This window comes from Emys orbicularis, chromosome 4 (genome assembly GCF_028017835.1).
Source record: "Emys orbicularis isolate rEmyOrb1 chromosome 4, rEmyOrb1.hap1, whole genome shotgun sequence".
NCBI classification, from domain to species: domain Eukaryota; kingdom Metazoa; phylum Chordata; order Testudines; family Emydidae; genus Emys; species Emys orbicularis.
This window is the reverse complement of record NC_088686.1, coordinates 64,395,864-64,421,982: the sequence shown is the minus strand read 5'-3', so window position 1 is coordinate 64,421,982 and position 26,119 is coordinate 64,395,864. Positions and strand designations below refer to the sequence as shown.

At 43.6% G+C, this 26,119-nt stretch overlaps 1 protein-coding gene across 1 annotated transcript in view; it reads left to right on the top strand.

The window, feature by feature from the left end:
- The first annotated feature begins 394 nt into the window (after nucleotides 1-394).
- The window catches only part of SPTBN5 (spectrin beta, non-erythrocytic 5), a 133,173-nt gene continuing 107,448 nt past the window's right edge, over nucleotides 395-26,119 (top strand). Inside the window, exons 1-14 of the mRNA XM_065403795.1 lie at nucleotides 395-490; nucleotides 2,964-3,595; nucleotides 4,628-4,766; nucleotides 5,807-6,039; nucleotides 6,634-6,787; nucleotides 8,249-8,449; nucleotides 11,345-11,551; nucleotides 17,095-17,307; nucleotides 18,283-18,435; nucleotides 18,929-19,059; nucleotides 20,699-20,950; nucleotides 22,330-22,617; nucleotides 23,401-23,644; nucleotides 24,692-24,831. Coding sequence (XP_065259867.1) covers nucleotides 395-490; nucleotides 2,964-3,595; nucleotides 4,628-4,766; nucleotides 5,807-6,039; nucleotides 6,634-6,787; nucleotides 8,249-8,449; nucleotides 11,345-11,551; nucleotides 17,095-17,307; nucleotides 18,283-18,435; nucleotides 18,929-19,059; nucleotides 20,699-20,950; nucleotides 22,330-22,617; nucleotides 23,401-23,644; nucleotides 24,692-24,831 — 3,083 coding nt within the window. The remainder of the gene's footprint in view (nucleotides 491-2,963; nucleotides 3,596-4,627; nucleotides 4,767-5,806; nucleotides 6,040-6,633; nucleotides 6,788-8,248; nucleotides 8,450-11,344; nucleotides 11,552-17,094; nucleotides 17,308-18,282; nucleotides 18,436-18,928; nucleotides 19,060-20,698; nucleotides 20,951-22,329; nucleotides 22,618-23,400; nucleotides 23,645-24,691; nucleotides 24,832-26,119) is intronic.

The window sequence follows — 26,119 nt, the reverse complement described above, 5'->3', positions numbered from 1 at the left end:
ATCTCCATTTTTTAAATGTTCCATTGATTTCCTTTTCTGCATTTTCCTGTTTGTGTTTTCTATTTTCATTGTTTATTTTTCTCCTTGCAATTACCTGCTTTTTGTTTCCCATTTTTCTCTCCCCCTCAGCCTTTTTTCCCCTTCCTCCCTCTTATAGGCCTCTCTGCCTTCTCCGTATGCACGCGCAAACAAACACACACACATGAACACACGATAATATCTTCATGTCCTTAGTCCCCTCAGATGGGCAGCTCTGAATTCACTAATAGGATTGGGGAGGGAAGCCTCAATGTGTCAAGACAGCCTGAGAGCTGAGGCTAAGTGGGTGACCAGGATTGCAGAGGGAATCAATCGAGAGAGGTAAATCTCCCTTCCCCCACCTGCTCCAGTGACCATGCACTTATTAGGATCCTTCAGCCAGAACTGGGTGCGATGGCAGAACATACAGAAGGGAGCCCTGATGCCACGGGCTGCTTTTCCTGCACTAAAGGTTAGTGCTGTTTCACTCCTCTTCGAGCATTGGGACAGCCACTCTTTTCCAAGTACAATTTCTGATAGGCAAAAACAGATTAGAATGTGTAGCTCATAGGTCTTTATTCACTTGCAAACACCTTCCTTATTAATTTAAGTGTCTGCAGAGCGAAACAGATGGTGCTGAGTCTCCATAGAGAGCAACAGAGACACAGAATGTCATTCTGCATTGTTTGAACTTTCATGTAGCAGGTTTCAGCCAATATTAGCCATGGTATCTCTGGGGTTGTCAAGGCTGTATCCCCACTTTGAACTTTAGGGTACAAGTGTGGGGGCCTGCATGAGGACTTCTAAGCTTAACTACCAGCTTAGTTCTGGTCCGCTGCCACCATTCCCTTCCTTGGGAAGCTTTGAGAAACCTTTCACCAATTCCCTGGTGAATACAGATCCAAATCCCTTGGATCTTAAAACAAGGAGAAATTGACCCTTCCCCCCTCCTTCCTTTCACCAACTCCTGGTGAATACAGATCCAAACCCCTTGGATCTTAAAACAAGGAGAAATTGACCCTTCCCCCCCCCCCCCCTTCCTTTCACCAACTCCTGGTGAATACAGATCCAACTCCCTTGGATCTTAAAACAAGGAGAAATTGACCCTTCCCCCCCCCCTCCTTCCTTTCACCAACTCCTGGTGAATACAGATCCAACTCCCTTGGATCTAAAAACAAGGAAAAATCAATCAGGTTCTTAAAAAGAAGGCTTTTTTAATTAAAGAAAAAGGTAAAAATCACCTCTGTAAAATCAGTATGGAAAATAACTTTACAGGGTAATCAAACTTAAAGAGCTCAGAGGACCCCCCTCTAGCCCAGGTTCAAAGTATAGCAAACAAAGATAAACACTCTAGTAAAAGGTACATTTACAAGTTGAGAAAACAAAGTAAAACTAAGACGCCTTGCCTGGCTTTTTACTTACAAGTTTGAAATATGAGAGACTTGTTTAGAAAGATGGGGAGAACCTGGATTGATGTCTGGTCCCTCTCAGTCCCAAGAGCGAACAACCCCTTAAACAAAGAGCACACACAAAAGCCTTTCCCCCCCCAAGATTTGAAAGTATCTTGTCCCCTTATTGGTCCTTTGGGTCAGGTGTCAGCCAGGTTACCCGAGCTTCTTAACCCTTTACAGGTAAAAGGATTTTGGAGTCTCTGGCCAGGAGGGATTTTATAGTACTGTACACAGGAGAGCTGTTACCCTTCCCTTTATAGTTATGACAGGGGTATTTCAGGTTTAGGAGTTACACAGGGCTATGGGATGAGGAAGAAATATAATATAAGGTGCAAAGAAAAGGAATAAAAGGTATACATAAAATAGAAAGGGGGGGGTTGCCCCTCACTCTGTTTCACTACAGATTAAAGTAAAATCTTTCACTTCAGGAAAACTGAATTCCAATCCAGGCAACATGGCAAGTGAAATAAATGAGTATCGTGTTCTCAGAGTTGCTACTAGTTGACATTTGCCATCCTCACAAAACCACTGCTTATTGTGGTACATTTTTCAGTCTCTGTTCAAGACAAGTTCAGGAGTCAGTGGCAGGAGTGCTGCTAGTCAGGAAAAAGGTGTTTCAGGCTGACCTTGGATAGAAAGTAGAACTGGCTGGGAAGTTTTCAACAAAATGTTTTCATCGGAAAATGTTGATTCATTGAAACTTTTTATGGAAAATATATGTTTTGATGAAATTTTCCTTCATGAAGGTTTCTCAGGCCTCACATGGAATTTCACATGGGGGGGAAAGCAAGACCCCCCCCACCCCCCGAATAGCCAGGGCACTCATCTAGACTGGGAGAGACCCAGGCTCAAGGTCCTCCTCCAAATTAGGCAGAGTACTTGGGACTCCCACATCTCAGGTGAGGGTCCTTAACCTGGCCTATTGGTTATTCTAGGGCACAAATCTCAATCACTCCCTCTCTCTCATTGCTTTTTTTTTCCCCCTAAAAAAGTTTTGCAAGTTTTGTTCCAATGCAGAACAAAAACAAATTCTGAAAACAGAATTCTTATTTTTCAGTCGTAGGAGGAAGCTTACATAATTCTTGCCTACATAATGCCTACCCCTCACAAGTAGCTAGTACCGTCTGTAGCTTATATGAGCCTCAAAATTCACTTATTTTTTAAAAGAAACTAAAATTAATATTGGCACATGAAATCACTTTTAATCCCTTTGCTTAACATGTTTTGGGGATGATCATTCTGCTCTTACTCAACCTAGATTAGGAAGGAATCCTCCTAGTCTCAAATGTGATAACCATCTCCATGCTGATATAATAACCTGAGGGACATGGCAGCCTGCAGTGTTAAATAGCACTTTCCTGGTATTGATGGCCACACACCATCAGCTCATTTGCATCCCGATTAAACTGAGTTTATGAGCATGCCACATAGTTTTCTTCCTCCTCGCTTCATCATGCTGCTTAAACACCTTGTGTTTCCATGTTCGTGTTTCAGATTCTGTTCTTCCTGAAGGAGATTGATGACTTGAAGTTTCAGTATGAGCAAATGATCTCTGAGCTCTTGAAATGGATTAAACAGAAAGTAGTAGAGTTGGACGATCGCCACTTTCCCAACTCCATACAGGATATGTGGATGCTCATGGCCAACTTCAAGACCTTCCGCACGGTAGAGAAGCCCCCCAAATACCAAGAGAGGGGAATGATTGAAGCCCACTTTTTCCACATCAGAACCAAGCAAAGAGCCAACAATCAACGGCCATATCTGCCCCCTGAAGGCAGGACACTGCAAGATGTGGAAAAGCACTGGGTCATCTTGGAGAAAGCGGAGCACAGCCGGGGAGAAGCGCTGCAGCGTGAGATGCAGAGGCTGGAGAGAGTGGAACAGTTGGCCCAGAGGTTCCTGAAGAAAGCAGCCCTGCGTGAGTCATACTTGGAGGACATGAGGAAGGTGCTCAGGAAGCAGAACTTCCAGCCAGAGAGTGTGGACAAGGTGGAGGCTGCCACTAAGAAGCTTGAGGCTATTGTGGCAGATGTACTCCCCAGGGAGCAGCGCTTCAGAGCACTGACTGACATGGCGTCTGTTATAACCCGAGAGAACTATCATCGCAAGATCCAGATCGTAAAGAAGTGAGTCATGCTAGTGGAAATGGGCAGTCATGGAGACTAAACAAGTTATGATATTAAGTGGATGTGGAAGAGGAGGGAATAGTTCAACACCTCTATTCCACATAAGTAGAGGTGGTCAGATTCCCCCTCCTCCCCCCACCCCAAAAAATGTAAATGAAAAAGCAAAATGTTTCATTTTCATTCAAATTTTAACTTTTTGTTGAAAAAAGAACCTCAAAAACTGGGGAACAAAAATTGGCTGATAAAAATACAAACATTTTGAGGAAAGCTGACACTTAACGTGAAATGTTTGGGTTTTCAACAAAACAATCTTCCATCAAAAGAAAGTTTCAGTGGAATATTTTCAGCCAACCCATCACATATCTCTTTTAGTGTGTTGTTTGAGAGGTTCAGATAGATAGCCACAAATCTTCTGATGCCCCTCTAGTTCCCAAATTGGGCTATAAATCTTGTGAGATCAGTACTTCTAAGATGATCCGAAATTCCTGGTTTGGGACTTCATGGAAATATCCTAAGAACAACCTTTTCTGTGGTATTTCAGTACTTGTCTTTTCTAGACTCAACCAAAGCCAGAACCATGTGTGAAAATAATAAAATACTTAACCAAACTCCACAGAAGTTTTGGTTTTGATTTGAGGTACGGTTTGAATTAATTTTTTATCTAATCTGAGTCATAAGGGACCATTCCTTTTTTCATATATATTTATTGTCACAGGCTAAAAGGACATGGGACATCAGATATGAGAATCCATACATAATAGTCCCTCAAACAAGATTAATGATGATTTACATATTAACCAAAATATCTTCCCCAGGACCGTATTCATTGAGAGGATATAGTGTGCTGAGCCATGGGACCAGTGTATGCTTCATTAGATGACACATATACTGTATATGACTTTAGGAACCCTAGGTGTTCATTTAACTCCTCTAAAATTGTAAGCCCCATGTGTCAACAGGGTCTTTTCCCATGCTGTCCAAAGCATCAGATCCTTGTGGATAAGTCAGTCCTTTCTCCTCCCTTCTTTACAGGCAAGAGGACATTTCCCAACAGTGGCAGGATCTACTGGAGCAGCTCCAGAGACAGAAACGCTCTCTGGGAGCAATGCAGGAAACTCTGGGCCTTCTGAGGGACATTGATACCATTACAGAGGAACTCAAAAGACTGCAGGTACCAACCCCTCTCCATCAGCATGTAGGCTGTGCACACAATTTGCACCACTACCAATATAAGTAATTGCAGCAGACACAGTATTCCAGTGACAGTTATGGATTGCAATGTTTATATTGTGCTGGGAATTGAGCATATTATGGCTAGAATTTTCAAAAGTAGGCAGCTAAATCCATACTAAGGCACCTAAATTAATTTTTTTCCTGATTTGCACAAGTACCAATCACCACAATTCAAACTGAAGTCACTTAGTATAGGAGATAACTGATGTTTTAGATACCATTGTGTGGTAACTGGTAACTGCTGAAGGGTGTAATGGCAACCGCTGTAAATGTGTGTTTTTGCCTTGCCCTGTACTGTGCAAGAGAGAGAATATTATGGATTGTGCTGAACATGAAGTATAAAAACCATTTTGTTTATGGACCTTGCAGTTAATGTAAACTTGAGAATTGCAAATTGAAGACAGTGACTAGCTATTCTGAATCTCAGAGCCCTAGCCTTTTGTCAGGAAGGCACTGGTTATTATTCCCACTAACTGGACACTTGCCTCCAAAACCAAGTATATTCCTCAGAGGAAAATGATACAATTATAATGTACTGTAGAAGGGGAGCATCCTAGATTTCTTCAGATAAAAACTGAATCAAGCACACTATAATCAGGCATATAGGAGAGGTGCACTCAGTGGGCATGGTAAATGCTGGACATAAGCAGTGATTCTGGGAGTGAGAAGTGACTCTTGTTTAAAGAATATGACTACTTCCCCCACATCCACTGCAGCAGATAAAAGCTATGGATTGTGGGTTATATGTTGTGAATTTGAAGGAGAGGTTTGGTTATTTATCTCCTTCCAATCAGCCAGTTAGTGCTCCCACAGAGTTCAAACCACACACCCACTTATTCATTTGGATCCAATCCAATACCTGTCAGAGCCAATGGGAGTCCTTCCATTGATTTCAGTTCAGTCCTTAGATCCTGGATGGCACACACATAGGAGAAGATGAGGTCATAGTGCTGATAATTTCTCACTTTTGGTTTTCAGGCACTAGTGACATCTCAGGATTATGGGAAGCAGCTCTTGGAGGTAGTAGATTTGTTGCAGAAGCACAATTTGGTTGACTTCCAGATCACTTCCTATGATGATAGGGTGAGGTACGTCACCCAGAGGGCAGCAGAGGCCACCAAGGGCAAAGCAATCAAGTCAGATGTGTTTCATGCCAAAGCTCGGATGCTCCATCAGCTGTACCAAAACCTCGTGGCTCTCAGCAAATCCCGGTAAGGCTCTCTTTATGGTCCAGCTCTTTCTGATTAGAATGGTGGGTCCGTTTAAAATGGAGATAATAGGAGGGCCAGAATCTAGAATTTCTCATTTCTCCACATATAAAGGTATAACAGATCCAGCAGAGAAGGAGATAATCACAGAGGGAGCTGATAGAACCATAGTTCTCCCTGTGCTCCCTTTGTTATTCAGGCTTCAAAACCGAAACTAACACAAAAGTGAGGCTTTGCTTTGGGGTTGGGGGGAGAGCTCAAACATTTAAAGGGACAGTACATCACATTGACCTTAAGGCTCATCAGCTATCATGGACTGAGAGGGAACGTCAGTGTCAAAGTTCATTCCTAGTTGCTTCTATGTGATCTGGATCTGATATGGCTGATTCTCCATCTCCTGGGTTGAAAGGGAAATTTCCTTTTGGCTTCCCCATGTTGCTCCACCCATAACTCAGCCATGACTTGGAGGTACCATGGGCATTCAATCTCTGAATTTTCTGCAGTGCTAAAGCCCTCTAATTAATCTATTCTCTGTTTCTACATTGTACCTGAAATCCTAGCACTGACCGAGCTATATTGCTTGTTGCCTTATGTTAGACAATCCCAGCTACAGGAAGCGTTGAAGCTTTTTGAGTTTTTCCATGACGGTCAGGAAGAAGAGTCATGGATCTCTGAGAAATGGCAGCTAGTGAGGACAGCAATATTAGGACGAGATCTCAGTCAGATTACTGCCTCTATTCAGAAGCACAAGGTACAGTATTTTGTTGACTGGTGTCTGTTCTCTATATTGAATCTAGTCTTTCATAATTTATCTAAACCAACTGTAAGAGCATTTATGTCTCAAATTAAGAGTTTGGCTGGCTTTTGGAACCTGAGAAATCATGCAGTTTAGGGATCCCTCCTAATGAGAGACAGTCCTATGTTTAATATGGGATTGTGGATGTGCAGACCAAGCAGAGTGAAGCTCAGTGTGCTGTCCATTAGGCCACTTTGGTGGATGGGAGAAGGAGATGGTTCTTATCCACTCCCCCTTCCCAAATGAGGTACACGGGGAGAATAAGTAGAGTAGTGTGGAAGAAAACAATGTTTTTATTTAAGTTTGAAGCAACAAACCAGAGGCAGCTTTATTACGAGCAATTACAATATGCACGGGAGAGTACACACGGGCAGGGTTTCTCTTCCCTAGGCAGGTCTCCGCTAGATAAACAATTAGGGCAAGCTTTTATACCTTTTGTTACATACAATAATGAGCAACAGCTGCATTTTGTTATACATATTTTTTCCTATTTCACTTTTTTTTATTAATTTCTGCCACAGTCTACATTCCATTCTTATTTAACACAAGGTCAAAACAGTATCTCTTACAGTCTGTTCCCACTCGCTTTCTGCCCGCCTAGGCCCTGCCTTCAAGTCTCGCGTTATTAGAGTCAGTGTCAGCCTGACTTTGTTAGCCTGACTCTTGCTCTATTCCTAGAGACTAAGATATCTATGTTCAAATTCCCTTTATCCCTTTCTCCACTTCCACAGTAGACATGCCATAAATGAAGGGGAAGGGACTGAGCTGTGGTAAAGAAAGGAGAGATGGGAAACTCTAACATTGCTGGGGCCTCCCAGAAATTTGCTGCCAGCTCTCCCTATGAACTGGACACAGGTTGGGGAGAAAATCTTAGTTTCATGAAGTTCCATGTTGTTGATGAAGAGAAATCACTGTGGCAAACAGACCTGAAGACTTGAAAAGACAGCGACAGAATTTAAACAGTAATTTCCTACATGCGGCTCTTTATAATTAGGAATTCAACAGTAAAGGCATGAAAGCAGGGCCATGAACCATAAGATCTTTAGAGACGTGTGTGAGAGAGAGTGAGTGTGTGTTGGGAGTGGAAGACATAAGGCTGCCTACTCAATGGATGACAAACACCTCCCCCAGAGACCATCATGTATAATATGCTGCTGGAATGGGGAAGGGAAGTATCTCAATGACTATCATTAGGTGGGTGAGTGAAAAAGAGGTATTAGGGCTCAAAGGACAGTGTTATCTATGGAGAAAGGGGCAGTGTCAGAATGGAGGGAAAACAGAATCATTACACGTTAGTTTTATCGTAGCTGACAGAAGAGTTTGGCAATGGGAAAAAGGCACAGTTCTCCTGGGACAGGCCAGTTCCTTGGGCCTGTAAGTCTCCACTACTCATTATCATGTCACTTTATTTGGCAGGCTCTAGAAGTCGAGTGCAACTCCCACAAGGCGATTTGTTCCAATATAGTGAGGAAGGGCTGGGAGCTAAGTCAAAGGAACCACTCAAACCAGAGGGAGATCCAGATGCAGACAGACAGCCTCCAGAAGCTGTGGCAACAGCTCCAAGACGAGGTGGCCAATCGTAAAATCCGTCTGCAGGCAGCTGCTTTAATCAAACAGGTAAACAAAGCTGCAGGTTTTGCATTTTGTAACAGAAAGAACATGAACTCATTCCATTTCTGCTTGTGTCACCAGATTGGGGTTTATGTAAGGAACACAAGAAGGATCTGGAAGCAGTAAGCTTTGCTGGGGTGAAACAAAATAGCTTTCAACTCACATGATATTAATCATTTTTTTTATCAGAGTGCTGTGTCTCTCACTCTGTGTATCTCACAAGTCATTCTGGTCTTCTGCAGGCAGACATCAGCTGTGTATCATAACTGCTGTCTACTGTAAAATCTGCCCCAAACACTATATTCCAGATTCTGCTTTCCTTGTTCCTTAGCATAATAATTGATACATATAGACTTTGTGGCTGTCAGCTATTCTGCATGTGTGGAGCACTGGGAGGGAAACTTTGACCTTCAACTCTGAAAATTCAGGCTCCTACCATTTGAGATCAGACTCATTTCTTCTGCAAGCCAGCCAATAGAGGGCAGTGGTACATAGCTAGTCGAGAACATATATAGTGACCTTCATTCTCAGTTACAAATACTAGAGTTAAATAACTGGGGGGGGGGGAGAACTGGCGTGTAAATCAGCTTCCTAGTGGGTGAGACCAGGATGACTGTCTGACACTCTTTTTCTGTAGAAAATAGCAGGATCACTCCCAGTTCAGAACTCATAGACTCCCCCATTCTATCCGTGAAATGCCCTGACAAAGAGCCAAGCCACCAGGCCATCCAGGCTGCTGATAATGGTTAGGTAGGAGGGTCCTTTTGCCTGCATGGCTCTCAGAAAGCTTTCTTTCTCACTGGCAGTGGGTCTGCTCCCATCAATTGACCTGTGTTGATAGAATGAGAATTCTTCCATTTTACAAAAAAACTCCGAGAGACAGATTTTATGGTGCATTAGAATTTTGCCTGCTGTATTTATGGTTTTGATTCAGCATTGCTGTAGCCACTCTGTTCTACCTGGCATAATGCCATCTGGGATAGTTACATTGCTAACTTCGCTGAATAGTTGTACCTTCAGTGCGATACTGCTGCTCAGCCAAGATGTGCTGGATACACAACATGTGAGAAATTCATTGTGAACATCATGCAATGGATGAAAGTCCCTCCTGAGGAGCCTCAACTGAATGAAGTATGGGGGGATTTTTCAAAGGCACAGTGGCAGTTCGGTACCAAACTCCAATGGGAGGTATAGGTCTAGCTGCCATTTGTGCCTTTGAAAATCTGTCCCATAAAAAAGAAATATCAGGCCACAAAGCTTGGATCTTGATTGGAGTTTCCCCAAAGTATGAGGAGTGATTAGTGTTGTTGGATGTTGTTAGATGTTTGGCTGCGTGTGCGTGTTCTCTGTGTGCTGTCCCAGCTCTTCACAGATAGTTGGCACAGCAGACCTCGATCAAACTGCCCAATAACCACAAACTCGGTTCGTAGCAAAGGCACTTGGGGAGGTTTATTGTCAACGAAGCACGGTCCTAATGTCCTGGCTCAGTGGTTACAGGTACACTAACACATTGTATGCTCATTACAATGGACTAGCTCAGTTAATGGCGGAACTTTCCATTATCCTCTAGGCCAGCCAAAGACACTCCCTCTGAGATACCTCTTTATACACCAGTACAAGCAAGTTACGTATAGCCCCTCTGATGTGGCTAGGTGCCTCCCTCTGTCATATCTAGGTGACACCCATTACCTTGTACATGTTGGTTCAATCAAAACATCTCTATTCATCATGCTGTCATCCTGACCTTATCTTTAGGATCGGTCAGCGTGTGCCTGTTATCTCTGGGGAATGTGTTGGTATCAAAGTGTTCTGGTACCACCCTTCTGAAATGTGTTTGCGTAAGTGCTTTGTGCCTAGCATTTCTTAGGAATGTGTGTTTCTGCAATATCAGCCCTGTTCTTACCAAATTCTGTGAGCAGGCCTGTCTCTTGCTCACAACCTGGCTTTGCTTTATATCAGCAAAGCTTTAACCATTACTTTAGCTCAGGCCTCAGGCTTTATACCAGGCCTCTGATACAAGGGCTTATGTCTCAGGCCCTCTTCCTACTACAATTAGAACTGGAACTTTGGTTTCGTTCCATTTCTGATTTAAATACACAAATGCACACATTCAAAAAGCCACTATAAAACCATCATTTACCAATCACACTATAGTATCTCAGATTATCCAGTAATAACGTTTTCCCTGTCCTTTTCATTCCCTGCCATATTCACACAGAAGTTTGAACATTTCCTTCCTTAACAAATTTTGTTCTCTTTGGTTTGACAAACACTGAATTATTTCCTGTTTCTAGCTGTTTTAACACTATTATAGCTTTGTCTCTCCCCCAGCTTTGGGGAGGGGGTAGTTTAAATTATTTGTATAATTTAATGTCTTTTTACAATTACAGCTGTATAAGATTGCACTCAAACTTTTCCCATGAATTGCAATTTGTGAAGGCTGCTTTCTATTACACAAACTTACTCTGTATCCTCATGATCTATCTTTAACTTTTGTGGAAAAACATCTGTTGTTGAAATTGTAGGCCATCCCTACAGTCTGAAAGTATGCTATGTATTATGGATTCTGTTAAGTGACAAAGTCTGACTACTGAGTGATTGACTTGGAAACTGGCTAATAAGATTTATGGAGGAAATATTTGGGACTAATTTATTTAATTGTGATCCTGTGAACCATATTGGTGCTAAGTGTGATGCTGAAATATAATTGGGGTTTCTAAAGAAAGAGCCACCTGATGGGTAATGGTCCTGCTTATATGACCTGTGTATGTGTTATGATTAGCCTCACAGTTATCTGATGCAATTACTGCCCTGTTGACCATTTGCCAGGGGATGGACACTTGGATGTGTATCTCTTAGGGCTGTTTGATTAAACATTCTCCCCACCTGTGTTCCCTTCAGTACTTTGCTGACATTGATGAAGCAGACTCATGGCTACGGGAGCGGCAGCCCCTCCTGGCCAGTAAGGATTATGGGAAGGATGAGTCCAGCGCAGAAGCCTTGCTACACCGCCACTTGCGACTGGAGAAGGAGATCACAGGCTACTGCTTGGAGATGAGGCGCCTGGAAGAACAAGCTCATACTGTAGCAAAGCAGGCTCCACCTGCGGTACGTGGATATGAGGCTGTGTCCCTCTACTTCCCTTTGTTTTTATTTATTAGAGCTGGTTGGAAATTTGGTGAAATTGAAACATTTTGTGAAAATGTGTCAATATTGACAAAACTTCACTGAAAAAAGCATGTAAATAAGGTCACGATGCTTCGATCTTTTTGGAATGGAATGTTTTGATTTTCCAGATCAAAATGACTTTTCATTCTGAATTGGAATGAAAACAAAGTTTTTTGAAATGTTGGAATTCCCTGCCAAACAGAAGAGCCTAGATTCAATCCACTCTCTTAATTATAAATAAGTCAGGGCCCAGCCCCCTGGCTGTCACTGATGGAATCCTAGAAATACAGTTTTTGGTCCATTAGCACCAAGACTGGCTCATCCACATCACACCTCTCCCCTAGCTCTCACAAATCTCCTACTCCTCCCCACCTTATTATTTACTTCCTACTGAATCCAACTCTCCTTCCAAATGGCCATTATACACCAATCACTGCCTCCCTTCCTTCTTTTCCCCGGACTCCAATATTTCACTTACTTTAATCCTCTCACCTGAGACTTCTGTAATCATCCTGGGTGAATTCAGTTTCATATTTGATTCCTCTGCTTCTTGATTTGTCTTGTTAAACTCATTTGATCTTCAGCTGTGGTCTGAATCCCACATTCACTATTTTGGCCATAATCTTGATTGTTACCTTTCAGGTTTCTTTATCTCCGAACACTCTCTCTATGACAATGAGCTATGCAAGATAAGCAACTGTTGCAACTGCAATTAGTAGTTAGTAAGAGCTGGGAACACCATTTTGTGACCCTCCCTTTTCGTTCCTGAATTACTTGTTATTAGAGGGAGCATGTAAGTTCAGGAACCCACATATGTTGATCAGTGAAGGCAAATACAGACATGCTGATTTTTTTTTTTAACAGTTGATTGTTTGCTGGTTCAATAATTTAAGGACCATAAAAGTGAACCTCTAGTGCTTGGCTGCACTTAGTGCTCCCATTCAAGTTCTGAAAACATTTGTTTTTAATCAATATAGTTATCTGGCCCCTAAATTAATTATTACATTATTGACAGGGAATTGTAGTCCTAAATATGCAAATCCCTTGATTAAGTTTAGGAATGTAATTTGTGTCCTGACACTTTTGAAATTCACTTGTACTCTTAAGTAGGTGGTTTGCCCCTTGGGTCTGCCCACTTTGTTCTCTCTCTTAGGTGCTCAGTAGTCTTTTCATCTGCAAGTGTCTAGCTATTGAAAATACACTGACAGGTTGTTAGGGCCTGGACTGGGCCTCCCCACTGCTAGAGCGGGACAGCCTGGTGTTAACTGACTGAAATGCCTGCCTGTGGGTGTGTTCTGCCATTTTCAATTACCCTCATTGCACTCACTGAATGGAAGCTGCACTACGAAAGCTCCAGCTAGGGCAAGGGCCAGCTGCCTCATATGCTGCCCAGTTCCGGTGACTTGCGGCTGATGTTGAGTGGAATGTGGCGGCCTAACTGCACCTGTTACAGTGTGAACTTAGTGAGGAGGTAAAGGATGAGCTAGTCTGCACTGAGACCCCAACAGTGTGAGTGCTTTTATTGACCTCTCTCTCCATCTCAACAAGCAGCTGCATAAGTGAAAGGAAAAGAGGAGGTGAACCATGGTGCCACCTCACCCAGACACCGGGCTGAACACTCCAGTGCCTACCCACAAACCAGTGCAGGTTGGTCTGGTCTGCAAAGCTTGACCCTGGAAGAAAAGGAACGGTGACTGCACAATAACTTATGCTTTTATTGCAGAGCACCAGCACGTGCTCTTACCTTTTGCCAATTGCGGACCTCAACCAGCAAGGAATCAAGAAATGAGTGAACCCAGGCTGTATAGAGGGGCCAGCCTGGGCATCACCGGGGCACTATGCTCCAGAACTACCCCCAACCCTTCGAGGGAAACCCAATCTTGGACATGCAGTTCCTGCCCACATTTCCAAGTACAGATACTGTTATGTACTATGGATGGGGCCAAACTAGTTCCCCCTCAGTGGCCCTGATTGGTACAGGAGCTCTGATAATTCAATAGATGCTGAAACCACTCAAACCCTACAAATACTCCTCTGTTTAATGCCTAGGTCAGTTCTCATAGAAATGATAGATTTGACACAGGAAACAGTACCCCTAGAGGCTGTACTCCAGCGATATGGGGATGTATTAAATTCAATGTGATTCATTTTCCATACTTCCTCTGATTCTCAACATCACCCAACTGGACCAGCCCGACCCTTCTATGCTCTGGTGAAAAAAAAGGGTCAGTTTCCCTCTGAACACTGCTGAAGGGTGAGCCCCAAACCTCTGGTCCCAGGCTCCTGCAGATGACCAGAAGTGATGGCACCTGTGGGAGAACCACAGACAATGGTGACCAGAAGGAACCATTCCTAAGCCTGAGTTCCTTTTCATTAAGCAAAAGGATGGAACGCTACACCTCTGTGTCACTAACATGCCCTAAACCAAGTGACAGTCCAAAACTGGTATCCCCAGCTCCTAACCTAGGAGTTGCTAGGTAGTGTGTGATCTACCGGAAATTTCACCAAACTGGACCTCAGTGGAGTGGTGGGGACTTACAACCTAATGCACATTCGGGCAGGAGATGAATGGAAGACTGTCTTTTGAACCCACTATGGGCACTTTGAATATTTAGTAATGCCATTTAGTCTGACCAAAGCTCCCGCGACCTTTCAACACTTTGTGAACAACGTATTTAGAGACATCCTGGACCAGTATGTAGTCATCTATCTTGATGACCTATGTCTGTTTTCAGAGAACCCTGAGCAGCATTGTTACCATGTTCGTTCCATCCTGGAAAGACTACAGAAGCACAGCCTGTATGTGAAAATGGAAAATGTACCTTTTGACCCCACTGAACAGAATGATGAAATATTAGATAAAGAACTGCTCACAATTAAATCAGCCTTCAAAGAGTGGTGCCATAACCTTGAGGGAGCTCGACAACCAGTTCAAGTCTCTTCTGACCATAAGAACCTTGAATATCTGTGTAAGCTTGAGCCTTGAACCAAAGACATCTCAGGTGGCTATTATTCTTCTCTTGGTTCAATTTCAACATCACCTGGGAATCAGGAATGGGAAAGTCAATGCCTTATCCTGAAAGGCAGAATAATACCATGAAGGTAAAGAGTGTAACCAAAAACCACCCTCTCTCCTTAAACCTCACAACTTCCTTAGTGCCGCCATACACCAAAACCTGATTCATCTAATCTGATCCACTTTGCAAGGTGATCTGTTAGCCCAGAAGGTGATGAAACAACCTGAGCAAATGAGAGCCAGAACCAAAATGCAATATTCCACACAGGATGGGTTCACATATCTTGATGGGCGCATATCCATTCCACGAGGGTGCCCCTGGTTAGAAGTGCTTCATCTCTGCCGTGACAATCAATGGTGGGCCATTTTGGCCATCTTAAGACTTTCTGCATGGCTCCCCATTTCTTCCAGTAGCCCCCAGGACTATGTTGACTCTTGTGACCTTGTGCATGCACCAAGACACCCCATTCTGAGCACCTTGGCACTTTAGTACCCCTGGAGATCCCACCTAGACCCTAGGCCTCAATCACCCTAGATTTCATAGCAGACTTCCCAGACTCTGATGGCCACACAGTGGGCTTGACTCGTGTTGCCCAAAATGGCCCACTTCATCCCCTGTGACTGCCTGCCCTCTGCCGAAACAACCGTTCAACTCCTAGTGATGCATGTTATCCTTTTTCATGGGCTTCCGGACCATATCACCTCAGACCAAGGCTCACAGTTTGTCTCATACTTTTGGTGTGAAGCACTCCAATTACTGGACATTTGCACTTTTACCTCCTCCGCTTACTGCCCCCAGACAGATGGGCAGACAGAGAGGGTGAACCAAGTACTACAGCAATACCTAAGGTGCTTTGTTAACTACCATCAAGATAAGAGGTTCTTCCTCCTGCCTTATGACAAGTTGTCATACAACAACACTGACCGTGCCTCCATAGGGCAGAGTCTCTTTTTTGCAAATTACAGGTTTCATGCTCGCTTCCACCTTGTCTTGCTAGCAACCTCCCAGAACCCAGCAGCCTCCAACTGGATTCTGTGAATTCATCATATTCTGGAAGAGCTTAAGGACCACCTCCATGATGCGAAAAAGCACTACAATGAGTAGGCAGACCATCCGTAGCAGGAAAGCCCAGCTCTCACAGTGTGCCAAAAAGTCTGGCTTGCAGCTAAACTCCTCTGTATGAACAGGCCATCCCACAAGCTAAACCACCAGTAGCTTGGACCAGTCTGGGTTTTGTCAGTATTCAAATTGCAGCTCTCTCACTCCCTTAAGATACATCCCATTTTCCATGTTTCCCTCCTGAAGCATTACACACAGAACTGTTCCCAACCAGTCCCCCCACAAGTCCAGGTCCAAGGGCACAAGGAATATATAGTCTGCCCTGTCCTCAGCTCTAAACTGCAGAGGGGGGACTGTACTACCTCATTGACTGGGTCCTGAATTGTGCTCCTGGGAACCTGCTCCCCATGTCCATGCCCCTGACCTGGTAAAAAGATTTCTTCAAGACCATCCAAGTACCAACATGAAGGAAGGGTGCCCTCCAAAAGGGAGGAGCAATGTAAAGATCTATGGGACTAGAACCTGGGTCTGTGGACCCTAGGATTGCCACCGGGATGCCATGTAGAACCCCATCCAAAGAGCATGGTGGAGATTAGGCACTGCAGGAAGTACCGCGCAAAGGATCCAGTGTGACAGTACTCTGCAGCCTTTTGATTGGCCCATGCTCACTATTTAATCCTGCAGGATGCCCCATAAAATTGTCTGGGCAACCCAGCAGACTTCTGCCTTGCTGCGACTCCAAACCTCAACTCACTTTCTGATCTCCAGCCAGCAATCCCAGCCTGATTCTGACCCTGACTCTTGGCTATTGATCCTGGCACTATAAATTACTCTGATCCCTGCTTGCCAGCTACTGCCTCGTGGCCATCCTTGACTTGTGGACACAAGTGCAGCTGTGACTGCTAGGCTAAACCGCCCATGCCCTGGTCCCCTGCAGTTATATTCATGGTATATGCATAGAGACGTGAGATAAAAACATAAAATACTCTTGCTGGTAGGTTGCCATGTAACATTATTTCATTTCTTAGAATTCAGAATGATAGATAACACACAAGAACCCCAAAACAGAGTGTGATGACAAAGCAGGATGCTCATTTCAACAGAGAGGCATAACTCACCCCTGCTTACTCTAGGCTGGCTCTCTGCAGACTGATTCTGAACCCTCACTTCCCTACACAGCCCCCTGCCTGCAAGCAGGACCAGGAAAATTCCTGAAAATTTAAAGTGATAGATCACAATTGTAGCACAGTGTTCAATACATCACAAAGGTGCATTTGTAAATTGCAATATCTAACACTTTGAGTCAGGCAGATCATTTTGAAAATTTAGTCCTTTAATTTATCCTTAAGATTAGGGGCTCCAATCCATAGTGTCACAGACTAATTCTGTTGTATTTTGCTTTAACAGGTGATATCAGTGCCAGTGGTGAAGGCTCAGGTCCAGAGTAGCCTAAACCAGAGGATTGCTAAACTACCGTCAAGCCGCTCTGTGCGCTGGGGAACCCCGGAAATTGGATTTTCTAATCCACCTGATTCAGATCCTCACTTTGTTCCAGAGAACATCTGGAGGACCCAGAATGAAATAAACTTGCTTTATGAGAATCTTCAGACCATGGCTAAGGTATTGTACCTCTTTCAATACTTTGTGTGTGTGTGTAGCCTGTCTTGGAGATTAATAGTGGGGTCTAGCGTCATGCAAAGTGTAGGCAGGTGTTGTGTTAGCTTCCCTTGCTCAGCTCTGACAATGTGCTGCAATCCTGAACTATGCAGCCCCCGAAAAGACTGCTGGCTGTGCTAAATTGTGTGGTGCTTTTCTGATTTTGACCAATATCACGTTAGCAGTAGAAGAGAAACGAATCATGGGTTACCTTCAAAACAGTCAGAAGTTTCATTTAAGCTTTGTGTGCATTTGGTTCAGCTTTTATCCAGTCTGGCTTGTACATCATTATGTGAGAATCACAAATTAATTTCTGTAATCATCAGATTTTCCTCCCAGTTCTTATATATTTTGGAGAGTAGCTTTCTTCTGCATCCCCTTGGCTTTACTGGAATTTGCCTATTACAGCAGGAGACCCTTTCCTAGGTCGGACAAACATTAGAGGTTAACCCCAAGTCTTGTGGCTGTCGTGGCAAAGACTGGAAACTTTAATACAGATGTTCACAAAAGACCATTAGTTTTTCCCTTTATTCCGCTGTATCCTCAACCTCCAAGGGGTCCCGCCCCAAAAGCTGCCGTGTGAACCCTCCGATTCCTATTTTTCCTGCAACCAGTGCTTATACACATGCCTAGGATTAAAGAGGTAATGCTCCCTTTGTAGTGTTGATTTGTATCTTCAGTCAGCCAGCACACACCACTACTAAACTTTCTGCTTATCAATATGTTGTGAGCATCAGTTCTCTGATACTCCCAATTCCTGTTGTCCCGGGAATAAGTATACCAGGCTCAAGATGCCAATTTGTATTCACTGTGTGTTAGCAGGGAGAACTGCCGCCAACCTGCCAGGTTAATCTGTATGCTTTAGTTCTTTAGCCATGGGGATCTCTTTCTGCAAAAGGCCTGCATACCACAATATTTGATTCTCCATCTGTTTTACAGCACAGGAAGAAAGGTCTGGAGGAGATGATCCGATTGTACCGCTTCTACAGCTCCTGTGAAGAGTTTCAGTCTTGGATGGAAGATAAGGAGAAAATTTTCCGGACCCTTCAGCCTGGAGCAGACAATGTGGAGGTCACACAGCAGAAATATGAGGTACCTCATCTCCACTTGGTGTAGATAACTTGTAAAACAAACTGACCATGGGGGAATGGATGTATGTGAGGAAAGAAGGACTCCAAAGAAGTTGCTTTCAACCTTATTTTTGTTAATTGAATTTTAATCCATAGGGTTTTGTCTACACAGGAAAGCTTTTTCAGTGAAAGCTAAGGTGTGATTATATAACTGCAGATTTATACCAGAATAAGTTGTCCACATGTCAGTGGGGTGGGATGGGATGTATATTATACCAGAATAAGTTTATTATGTATCAATGGGCTAAGGGGGGAAACCACATGGGGACTGTATTCTGTTAAAAGATAGCTGAATGAACAGAGAGAAAAGAAATAAATTGGATATAAAAGCATAGTAGATATACAAATAGAAGATGAGTGAATACAACAGCTTGTGGAGCACTATTTGCATAGAGATGGTAAGTTTTGAGTTCTTCACGCCATACATTATCCCTGTATTTTTTTTTCTGTTTTAGAGCTTTCTAGTGGAAATGGCTGCTGGGAAAATCCAGCTGGGAGAGATCAAATGCCTAGCAGATAAGTTTGCAAAGAGCAGTCCCAGCAAACAGAATGAGATCCAAGCCCACCTTAAAGAGCTCAATAGGAGGTAAAGGTGCTTCTGATAGAATGGGGAATCATGCCCTGCATAAACTATCCTGGAGAAAATACCAGTCTGATAGGTTTTGGCACACACAACTGACCTGAGATGCGAAGATAGAGGGTTGTCTATGGAAAGTTGTTGTTTGTCACTGCAGTTTGCGCTTACTTCACTGGGGAAGCTTTTACCAAACTGGAGATGTAGAACCTCTCTTATTTATAACTTAACCAGCTCTAAATAGAACCATTTGCCAAGAAGTGATGGAATCAAAATCACTAGAATTCTTTGCATCACAGCTTAATGCACACCTGCTGGAGATGTTCTAACAAAATTAGGATAATGATAAGAAGAGAAGCAGGGGCTGGTCTACACGGACTGACTGCGGGGTTTATGGTATTATGACAGTTGTAATGGAAAGTCTATCCTCTGCCCTTGGCAATCAGTCATTGAAAAGAACAAGCAGTTTCTACAGGCAGGCAAGGAGCTCACTTTTCCATTTGAGAGCATCTTGCACACTAGACACCTGTTAGTCTTTAAGGTGCCACCAGACTCCTTGTTGTTACTGGACACCTTAATCATCACTTGGCCATATGTAGTCATCACTTCGACATATATGTGCCTATTGTATGCACGTAAATGCTGATTTGAGTGTCTACATAGGGGATGGGGCCATTCTGTTTACGTGTCCCTGTTTGAAAATTGGATCTTATTGTCCCAACCGTTACTGGCTGGAGATATGGGGAAAAAATATAATTCACAAGAATTATTGCCAGGTCATGGACACACTCATTTTGTACATGAGCTGATGCTTTGGGATCTGAGGGCTTTTTGTTCGTGGTCCAGTGGGAAAAATTCCTCATAAGTCCTTATCCCCGCCCGAGCTTCAGGGAGCCAAGAGGGGAGGTGGGTCTGAATTCTGTACCATCCATAGGGTGCTGCAGCACACTCCCATCTGGGCATCAGGACCCTTGCACAGGAAGGAGAAGGGGTGGAAGTCTCCTTGCACCCCTTGTGCTGTGATACAAGGATCAGACTGACAGGAATAAGCCTGTTTTCATTATATTTAAAGTAAAAGCAAGAACATCATGGGATAGTCAAATGTCACAATGGGCTCTTCAGTTTGGTTCAGCCTGTGCTGCATGGCTAAGTGCGGATTTGTGCACCCAGAGGCAGGGGTTAGGATGTCCTCCTAAGGCATTCAGGTTTGAAAATTGTAACTATAAAAAACTCTTTGCTTTTCTATGGACTCTTGGCAGCCCCAACCATGGTCAGAAATGTCAAGGCGCAATTGGGTCCTTATTTTGATTATTTTTCTTTATTTGCATAGAGTCAATAGTGTGATAGCGACTTGCACTGGGTGCGGGAGAGGGATACCTATTTAGAGGGGAAATTCATCTATGTGTAGAGGCTGAGCACTAGTCCTATGCCCCCTTTAAGTGCCAATACAGTCTTATTTGGAAGATTGCTGTGGTATATAAAGAGAGCACAGAGCTTGTCTCCGCCCCCTGGCACAGAGATGAATTTTACCATAGGTGATTTTTACTGTGCGTGCAACAAATCCACTGGAAATCTATTTTTCCCCCATAGGCAAAGACACTGTGATTTCAGTGTCTAGATATAGCTGTTGCAGTTGTTTTTTCATTCCTAGATGGGAGCGCCTGGAAACTCTGAAGGAGGAAAAGGGTGCAGAGCTGATTGGGGTGGCTGATGTGAGGACATTCCTCCAGGACTGCGAGAGCACCAGAGGGCTACTACAAGACAAGCTGGTCCATATCAAGGGTGTGGAACCCGGAAACACACCTGCCGTACTGGAAGCAGACCGGCGCAAGCTGTCTGCCTTTGACAGGGAGGTCCTGGTGCTGGAGAGGAAAATTGAATACCTGAAGAGTGTGGCCAAATCGTAAGAAATCAGCCATTTGTTTCTATATTTTTGCCTAGTGATCTAGTTTCATATTTGAAGCGAAGTGTATAGAGTATATATAGTTGTGAACGGCTGATTTACACATGCCTTAAGTCAGCCTCTAGTGCTAGCTTGCTCTCCCTGTCTGGCTGCAAGCATTGCTCCTTTTCCTCTTTGAGTGAGATCTTCTATACTGGATAGAGTTGGATGAATATCTGGGTGACTGGCTCCTAACGTTGTCTACATAGAAAGAATCCCTATATTATGAATGGAGTAGCATAAGTCTTTATTGATATTGAATCACTGAGCTATTCTTCCAACTCAAATCCCCAGCACATGTAGTGAAATGCAGTGTAAAATGAATTATCAACGCAAACCACATTCCTCACTGAGTTTGTTCTAGACAGTGAGTGTTACCTCTCTTTGAATTTAAGGACACCTCATCTGCAGATCATACTGAAGTTCAGGTTGTAGGACCATGAACTAGGATTAACAAACACTATTTCAAGCTATGTGTATTCTTAATGAGGTACTGTGTAGTCCCCAAAATGGGGTGTCCTGGAGAGGCATGAGACGGGGAAAAGACAATGAATGAGAATTAGAAATATAGGGCATTTGCGTATAAACTTTAAACTTTGGTTTAACACTTCTAATTAAAAAATATCTCCTTGTGTGTTTACAATATCCATTGCAACGCACCCGTTCCATTCTGTTGGGCATTCCCTCTTCAGATCTATAAGGTAGAAACATTTCAGTGAACTGTGAAATCTGATTGGCTGATCATCCCTATGTGTTTTATGTTATGTGAAAAGGAGCATGGGGTGCAATTGTGCTTTTCCTGGAATCTGGGAGCAGGAAAGACCAGGTAATTTGTATCCTCTTGTGGAAATTAGTCCTACAATATCTTTGTTACATACTGATCAGAGGTGATGTAAGGCATCAGTGAAGCCAGCAGTGGCTGTGGAAAGGGTACCAATACTGAGTCAGACTATAAAAAGGCAGTTTATTGTCATTATAAGGTTATGTCTTTGAAGTAAAGATAATGAATTTCTTGATGTGATATGCTAGCTTTTGACACTCCTAACTAAAGCCAGAGAATTTAAAAAAAATAACAAAAAACATTTTGATCCTCAGTGATGAATGCACCACTGGTGCCTGTAAAATCTTTTGACAGGATGAATTTCCTGGAGGACTCTATGATCACTATGTCTATGCTGTTTACTGCTGATAAGAAACATTAAGTGCCCTAACTGACCTTCTTTTTGGGAGGAACCACTAACAACCCAGTCCCATTGACTTTAGTGTCAGCTGGGTCAAGCTATAAGGCTAAAGTTGTCTCTGAAACTAAATCAAGGATGTTGTTTGGTTTCCTTGTGTAGGATTAAGGACACCAACCCTGCAGAAAGCAGGGCCATCAAAAAGCAAGTGGAGAATATGGAGAAGCTGCTGGCCACACTCAAGTCACAGACTAAAGAGAGGGAGACAACCCTGGAGTTGGCACAGGATCAACAGGCTTTCCTGCAGGACAGCCGCAGACTCCTGCTGTGGGCAGATGGCATCAGGGAGAAGCTGGGCAGTGAGGAGATGGGCATGGATGTGGCTTCCGCAGAGCAGTTGCTGAAGGAACATCAGGACCTTCTGAAGGAAATTCGCACTCAGAAGGACAGGTAGAGTTTGCTTTGAGGGTGAAGAAGGAGGGTGAGGTACTGCAGCTGCAGCACCAGGGAGACCAGGAGCATACCCAGAAAACAGATCTGGAAACATAAACTTGGTGTGAAAATGGTGCTTGGGATTTATTTAAGTGCATATAAAATTTAGCATGAAGAAAATAAAAACTGACTGTGCACATAACCCAGTTAATTTCCCCATATCAAATGAAAGTGTCTGCTAACCCAATGTCTGACTGCAATAGCTGCCTTCTACCTCACCCTGATGCTCAGCAAGGAAGAAAACTCTCTATTTAAAGTCCTCAGACCTCTTTTCCTTTCCAGGTCACTTCTGCCGGAGCAATCCAATCACTTACCCTGGGTTCTCCCTCTCCTGTATTTTTATGAGCCAGGCCTGCCAGACTCTCAGGCCACCAGCCCCATCTCTCACTTTATAAAAACCCAGCGACTCTTCCTGTCCCATGTAATGTCTGGTCATCTGTTTTCTTGGGCTCTCACGCCAAGAGAGAAAACTCCTGGCCACCTCAGATGTACAACCCTGAGCAGCCAACCCCTGCACTTCCTGGCAGACTGTAAGTGAAGAGGATGTTAATAGGGAAAGCAATGGGTAACTGCAGTTCTGCCACCAAGAAAGAAAGGAATAGAGCAGCATTAGAGAGAGATAGAGATATGGGGAAGTTATAGGAGAAGGAAGTTTATTATTCTTTGTGCTTTGCCAGGAGAACACCAAGCTCAAGTCTCCTCCTACAGTAACTTGTCCTCTTTCCTTGTGACTCTGGGCAGGTTTATGCGGCTAGAAGAGCTGGGGCAGAAGGTAATGTATGGTCAGCCCAGCAACAGGACCCAGGATGTGCGCCAGACCGTGGAGAGGCTTACCCAAGAAAGCAGTGAGCTGGAGGAGATGTGGGAGCAGCGGAAGAAGAAGCTCCAAGACAGCTTGGAACTGCAGAAGTTCAATAGGGAAGCAGATCACATCAATGCAACCCTCTCCAGCCATGAGGCTTTTCTACGAGTAGATGACCTTGGGGTATGTATCCGAACAGCCCTTGTTGTCTCCTGCTCCCACTCCCCATCCAGAACAGTCTTGACCCACAATGACTCAGTGAGAACAGAGATTCAATGACAATCTCTCTCCTCTGGCTCAAAACTGAGAATTTCTAGCCAAGCTTAGATTGGTTGCAGCATTTTTGTAACAGTGATGTGTTAACATTCAGAAGCTGCACACACAGGGCCTAGTTCTCATTTACTCATTTCTGTAAATGAGAAGCAGGCTCATAACTGCTAAAAGACGCAAAACCAAGAAGCTGCAGTTGTGACCCAGAAGTGTGTTTGTGCAGTTGGGGTGGAATGCTCTGGTTAACCTTTTCACCGTGCTTTCTCCACAGTTCCTTCTACTTGTACACTGCCATTATCCATTAGCGTGCTGTTGCAATCAGTAGAATATTAGCAAGGAAGTAATTGGTACATTCCACAGCAATACTCAACAGCAGTCAGCCAGGGGAAACTATGTAACGATCTCACCTCCAATGGGGAGAGGCTGGGAAAGAGGACATGAGTACTATTAACACCTGTTGGAGACTTACCCTTAGATTGGATGATAGAGCTGGTACTAGTACTGTTAGAATCTAAAGTGCAGCTTCCTCATATCACTCAGAGACTGGTTTGCTGCAGTTTGTGGGTAACCAAATGCCAGGTAAACAGATGGATCTAAAATAGCTGTTAGAGTGTTCAATATAAAGGTTATTTTAAGAGTGTGTGAAAGTGGAAGCCCTATAATATAGTGCTTACACCAGGGTGGCACCATGCCGCTGCGATTAAAAGATGAGGATAGAATCTTAGGACAGGAGAAAACATGAGAGATAAGGGATCAAGCAAGGCACCGCTGCTCACTTGTTCAAAGCCCCGAAGGTCCTCAATGATGTGGAAAATCTACAGTATATACTTGCTTCATGGGGGGGAAGATGGAGAATAAAGACCCGCACAACGGCAGAAATAATACCATCTCCTCCACTGCCCCAGAGGGAGCCATATTACAGAGGTGAGACTTTATCAAGTTTTCTTCCCTCCACTCCAGGACCACGTGGATGCTGTTCACACCCTTCTCAAGCGGCATGAGGATTTTGAACGACTGCTGATGGCGCTGAAGCAACGGGCTGAAGTGATGAATGAGCATGGGGAGAACCTAGTGGAGAACAGGCACTTTGCTTCTTGCATGTGAGTTCAGAGCCATTTACACTCTAGGTACGAAAGAGGAGGAAGGCAAGAGATTGACTCCACTGAAGACATTTAACTTTTACAAACCATCATGAAGTGTCGTCAGAGTGAAACAGAAGATCCAATTTGAGCCAGCATTCATACCAAATCCCATCGGTCCACAAGCTGTGGTGGTCTAATTTGGGTGGGAAAGTATGAATTCTCTCATTTCCTTCCATGCTGCTTCTTAACCTGGAGAGAATGAAGCCGGTATTGCAAAGATATGCATTTCCTGTACTCTAATGACAAGGGTAACACTTTCAGTTCAGAGTGCCATTTTTGGTACAATAATGGCGAATACTCCAGTTTTTCTCCTTGCATTTTATACTACATATGCCAATAAGACCTTGTAGTCCCTTTTAACCCTATGGTTCTATGACCTCTTTATTGACGAACTCATTACAATTCTCACATAACTGTGTGTTCCTTGCATTTGAGAGTATCAATAATGTTTAGTATGAATACAATAGATTTCAAATCAGTTCACAAAGGAATAACTGTTGTAATCATCATGCTGTGGGCCTGATTCTCATCTAACTAAGGCCCTTTTACACCACCTTGGCTCTATAACATGGCCTTAAAGTGGGAGTCAGTGTAATTCATGGCTCCTTTACAGTGCTAGAGCAGTGTAAAGAGGCCTTAGTGTAAATGAGAATTGTGCCCTGTATGTTTAGAGAGCACAACTGTTTGAAGGTAAGCGTTCTGGGGGAAACTGAGAAGCTACAATTACGCTTAAAGTTGCTTGTACTGGCTCTGGTGTCTTGTGCCATGACATACAGTGGCATAGTTCAATTTTAAATATGAAAAGAGAGAGAACGAGCATTTGGCGGTTTCCCAAAGTGAATTCATATTGGCAAATAGCCAAAAGACACACAAGAGCAGAAAGCTGGACTTAAGAGGTGAAGGTTGTGTTTGTCACTGTATTTGCATTATCCCGCGCTTAAATGTTATTGGACCACATTCTGCTTAGGAGAGATTAGTGGGGAGGGGAGGAACACAGCTGAGCACAGTGAGAGTCCAAAGAAAAAGTAGGATGAAAAATGGGCAAAGTTTAAAAAAAAAAAAAAAAACCCAGCAACAAACACATACAGAGAAACTATGGGAACATGGATAGGAGGTGAAAGAGAAATTCTAATGCAAAAATATAGTGCCTGTGCCTGAGCTATAGTGGAACATATGTTTGTGCCAGTTCAGTCTTTTCCACGGTTCTTCTAGCATAGGGGTCTCCATTCAGTCGTAAAGACGTATT